We start from the raw sequence: 4,638 nt of genomic DNA, 5'->3' as shown, positions 1-4,638 counted from the left end.
ACTCTATTTATCCTTTGTATGGCAGGGATAACTATTGGTGATGTAATTTCTAAATGGAATGAGTTGTTTTTCAACGCTCCTTGATAATTTCCTTCTCCCTGGTTTGGATCATGTATGGCCTTGGCCACTTCTGTCCTTCGTTGTTCCTTCGGTGGTTGGTTGTTATCTTAACATTCCTTATTATTTTAATAAATTATCTTTACCGAGCAAAATAAATAAATAATAATAATCCTTTGAATTCATTGTTTCTCCTTTGTTTTCTACATTTTTATTTTTGGTGTTTCACTTTATCCCTTTAGGTTGTCTTCTCTAAAAGATGGATATGGATGCTAGATCATGAGAGCATCTATTAAGTAACATGTTAATATGTTGTAGTTAGATTGCTTTCTCTAAATAGGTTGTATTCACTTCACTTATTATGTAGAATTATAGGGATAAATAAGATATGCAGTTGTTTTAACACCTTTCTTGAAACATTGTTTAATTTTGCCAATGGTACACATTCAATTTCTATATTGCATTTCAGACTACCGAGTACCATCCCTAAATATTCGTTGTTTGTAAGATGTTCGTAATAACAGGGAAATGTAGTCGTGAACAGGGAAGTATAGTTTCTCTATGGGGTTTACGAATGTTAAAACGCTTTTTAGTGTGCCTTAATTTTCGTAGTAAATCTATGTCTTTGTTTTACAATGGGTATAAGAAGTCACAAGTGCAACCACATTTGTTCATCGCTCTCAAATTTGGAAAACTCCTTGAATTTGCGGGTATGTGTCTGCTTTTGGTGGTCTAAAAGGAATGTAAAGGGCCACCAATCTGACTGAAAACGGTGACCTCATTTTAAACTAATGTGCAGCATCTCGGATGCTTTTCCTTAACCAATGCTAGAGACATCTCCATAGACATTCCAATTCAACTCATTTGCATGAAGGTATAGGGATGGAGATATTTCTAGTAGTAGTTTGTAAAGTGATTCCAAATTTGTTTTTTCTAGAAGTTCAGATGTATTCTTGCGGTTTCAGCTCTTTTAAAAGGATGTTTTTAAAATTTTATGGTGAGATAAGAAGTGTAGTCTCTCTATGGGACGTTTATGTAATTATTATGTCTTACTGGACTAATTGGTTTGCGTTCCTCAGGTGATGGCAAGGGGCACATTAGACATCTCTAGATGGGTTAGAGTGTCTTATGTTAGCGGTCGTTTAAATTTTGTGGTGTTAGGTCATTTTTATTTGTATGCTATGTCAGAAATGAATAATCAAACTGAAATGTTGAGCTTTTATTATGGCATCAGGTGTGTTGAAATTCGGTATTAATCGTATGCTTTTGTTTTGTTTGTTTGTTTGTTTTGATCAGAATATTAATCGTATGCTAGCTGTCAACTAGCATGCCAACCATCAAACCACTTGGATATTGGCACAGGAAAACACCTGACGATAATTTATTAATGACAACAATCAAAATCCCGAACCGTTTCGGCACGGGTCATTTTCTAGTGAAAAACAAAAACAATACCGTATTTAAACCGGCGTATTCCTATTGTTACCATACGAAACTAGGCCTTTACTGAGTGCCAGTTCCACACGACCGTATATTGCATGCCACGATGTGAACAACAAAACATCTTTTGTTCCGAAAAAACTGAAAATTTGTAGAGCCACACGTGGATACCTCAAGACTCACAGAGACACGTGTTATTAATAATCTCTTCTCTATTGAACTAGTACAAAACCATCTCTTTTAACACCGCCGCTGTAGTAAGTTAGTAACGGATGGATTAATCCATTAAATCCATCTTCCCAGATCACTCAATCAGGATATCATGTGAAGTTTATGAATGTCAAAGAAAATATGAGCTGCATTACTGATTTGCGAATTTCCATCGGTGTTTGACCAACGGGTATTTGAGATTTTTCTCTGTGATTCCTTTAATCTCGATTTTTCTTTTTGATTTTCATGAAATTTGGTGGTGGTGCTGGTTATGGTAGCGCTGATGGCGTCGACGGTGAAAAAAAACGTAAATGGTGTTGATGGTGGTGGCTAAAGTAGCGTTGCTGGTGGTTGTGGTGGCACTGGCAGGGGTTATAGTGGTGGTGCTGGTTATGGTGCTATGGTACTGTGGTGTGAATGGTGTTCCTCTTGGTAATGGTGATTGGGTATAAAATTTAGGGCATGCAATTTGTTTTTACCCTATTAAAATAGTGTACGTGCGTACCGCACAAGCTATTTGATATTGGCCTAATACGGTTTATTGTGGAAACCGGTGGGTTTATTGAGGAAACCCACAAGGCTTATTATGGAAGCCCAATACGGTTTATTGTGGAAACCGGTGGGTTTATTGAGGAAACCCACATGGCTTATTATGGAAGCCCAATACGGTTTATTCACATGGCTTATTGTGGAAGCCCAATAAGGTTTATTGTGGAAACCGGTGGGTTTATTGAGGAAACCCACATGGCTTATTATGGAAGCTCAATACGGTTTATTCACATGGCTTATTGTGGAAGCCCAATAAGGTTTATTGTGGAAACCGGTGGGTTTTCATGGATAATCATGGAAGCCCATTCTAGCTTATTATAGAAGCCCAAATGACTTATTGTAGAAGTCATTTTGAGATAGACACAAATCTTGGAAGATAGACAAGGATCAGACATGAATCTTTCAAGATAAATACAAATGTTGTGGGGATATACACAAATCTTGTGAAGATAATAAGGATCTTCCAAGATAAACTCAAATCTGGTGAAGATAATAATCTTCAAAGAGAAACTCAAATCTTGATAAGATATATAAGGATCTTTCAAGATAGATAAGAATCTTAAAGGATAAGTACAAATCTTGGTAGTTATTCTGGATAACTACAAATATAGGGTTATTATGGAACCAAATTATGGTTTGGGGCCTATAAATAGAGGCTAAAATCCAACTCAAAAGGTACACAATTTCTATTCCTTTTCACCACAACTACTTGCTTAGAATTCTTGTTGATTTTAGCATCGGAGTGTCTTTGCAGGTACCCCCACCACTTTCCATCAACAATTTATTGGAGAAGATAATCAATGGCGGCGATTTGATCATCATATACACATCTCGAAGATTGTTGGGGTGATTAATTTTTGCACCAACATCTTTTGGCGCCGACTAAGGGGAACTACGAATAAAGATCGTGTTCTCCAAGTGAAAGAAATTGTTACCAAACGATTTTTTTAAACTAGGGTTTCAAAATCATTGTGAGCAAAAAGTTGCAGAACGTTTCTGAACTTTCTCAAAATGTTGCAGGAAGTTTCTGAACCTTTTCTGGAAGTTGCGGAAGATCCGGAGTTGCAGAAAGTTTCTGAACTTTTCATAATGTTGCGAAATATCTAGAGTTGCAGAAAGTTTCTGAACCTTTTCAGAAAGTTGCGGAACATCCAGAGTTGCGGAAAGTTTCTGAATTTTTCAAAAAGTTGCAGAAGATCCAGAGTTGCAGAAAGTTTCTGACCTTTTCAGAAAGTCGCGGAAGATCCAGAGTTGCGGAAAGTTTCTGAACTTTTCAGGAAGTTGCGAAAGATCCAGAGTTGCAGAAAGTTTCTGAACCTTTTCAGAAAGTTGCGGAAGATCTAGAGTTGCAAAATTTTTTTGAACTTTTCCAAGAGTTGTAGACAATCCGAAAAAGTTGTTAAAAAAGAATAACTTATGGATTCTACAAGAGCGAATCAACTTGAGATGGACGTTGATGCACCTACCGGAAATCCTTCAGGTCAACATGCTAACAATCGAACTTTAAGGAGCGCTGTCGTCCATACTCATCAAGACGAAAGGGACGGAATGGAAACATCGGTTTCATCAACAACATTAGCCGGTCTTCCTGTGAGATCCACTCCAAGTCTCAGGGGGAACAATATTCACTTACATCGATCGCCTCCCCGGACCATTAGTGAGAACCTCAATCGTCAAAGAGGGACTTAAGGTCAACACCCAAGCATCCAACAACATTGTCAAGAGGACATCGCTAATAGAGGAGTGCGGGCTAACCCACAGCCTGCGCAAGCTAACAACCCACCAGTTGCGCAAGCTAACAACCCACCAACTGCACAAGCTAACAATCCGCAGGTGACTCCTATCGACTTGACATTGCATGAGCGTTTCCAGGAATTGGAAAGGGAAAACAAGCGACTCAAGGTTGCATTGGAGAAAAGAAAGGAGCTTGAAGAAGCAACCATTCCACATTCCGAAAGTGACAGGTCAAACCATCGTGCTCATCGAGAACGATACGACCCACGCAGAGGGGACGAAGTTCTTGACGATCGTCGGCTCAGTCGAAGTGATGCAAGAAGAAGCGAGGATGTCAGGAACGTTTATCAAAGTCGCGATCACCATGATGACGATTATTATGATCGTTATGTGCCCGATGATGATCATTATTACACGGCCGAGCAAGATAGGCGAACCAGATCAAGTCGCAAGAAACATAGACAAAGGGATGATCATATCAATGATGATCACTCGAAGAGGTCTAGACGTGATAAAGACCTTTCTAAAAGGAGAAAGGAGTCTGTCAGGAATGAGCGGATTCACAGAGAAACTGAGGGAAACTCGGTGAGAGGCGAAGAACTCAGCAAAACAAGGCTTAGTGAAATGATTGGTGAGATGTTATCCTAA

The 4,638-nt window shown here is 38.8% G+C and overlaps 1 protein-coding gene across 1 annotated transcript; it reads left to right on the top strand.

Moving 5' to 3' along the window:
- The first annotated feature begins 3,672 nt into the window (after positions 1-3,672).
- Positions 3,673-4,638, top strand: LOC113272882 (nuclear speckle splicing regulatory protein 1-like). The gene is made up of 2 exons (XM_026522672.1): positions 3,673-3,846; positions 4,018-4,638. The coding sequence occupies exons 1-2, from the start codon at positions 3,673-3,675 to the stop codon at positions 4,636-4,638; spliced, it is 795 nt and encodes a 264-aa protein (XP_026378457.1).

Source organism: Papaver somniferum, chromosome 4, assembly GCF_003573695.1.
Source record: "Papaver somniferum cultivar HN1 chromosome 4, ASM357369v1, whole genome shotgun sequence".
Classification (NCBI taxonomy): Eukaryota; Viridiplantae; Streptophyta; class Magnoliopsida; order Ranunculales; family Papaveraceae; genus Papaver; species Papaver somniferum.
This window is presented reverse-complemented; position numbering and strand designations above follow the sequence as displayed.

What these genes read in the sequence shown, in the direction of transcription:
- LOC113272882 (XM_026522672.1), top strand. Translation starts at nt 3,673, where the DNA reads ATGGATTCTACAAGAGCGAATCAACTTGAGATGGACGTTGATGCACCT. An exon ending in CAACATTAGCCGGTCTTCCT is followed by an intron (nt 3,847 to 4,017) that starts GTGAGATCCACT and finishes GCTAACCCACAG; the next exon opens with CCTGCGCAAGCTAACAACCC.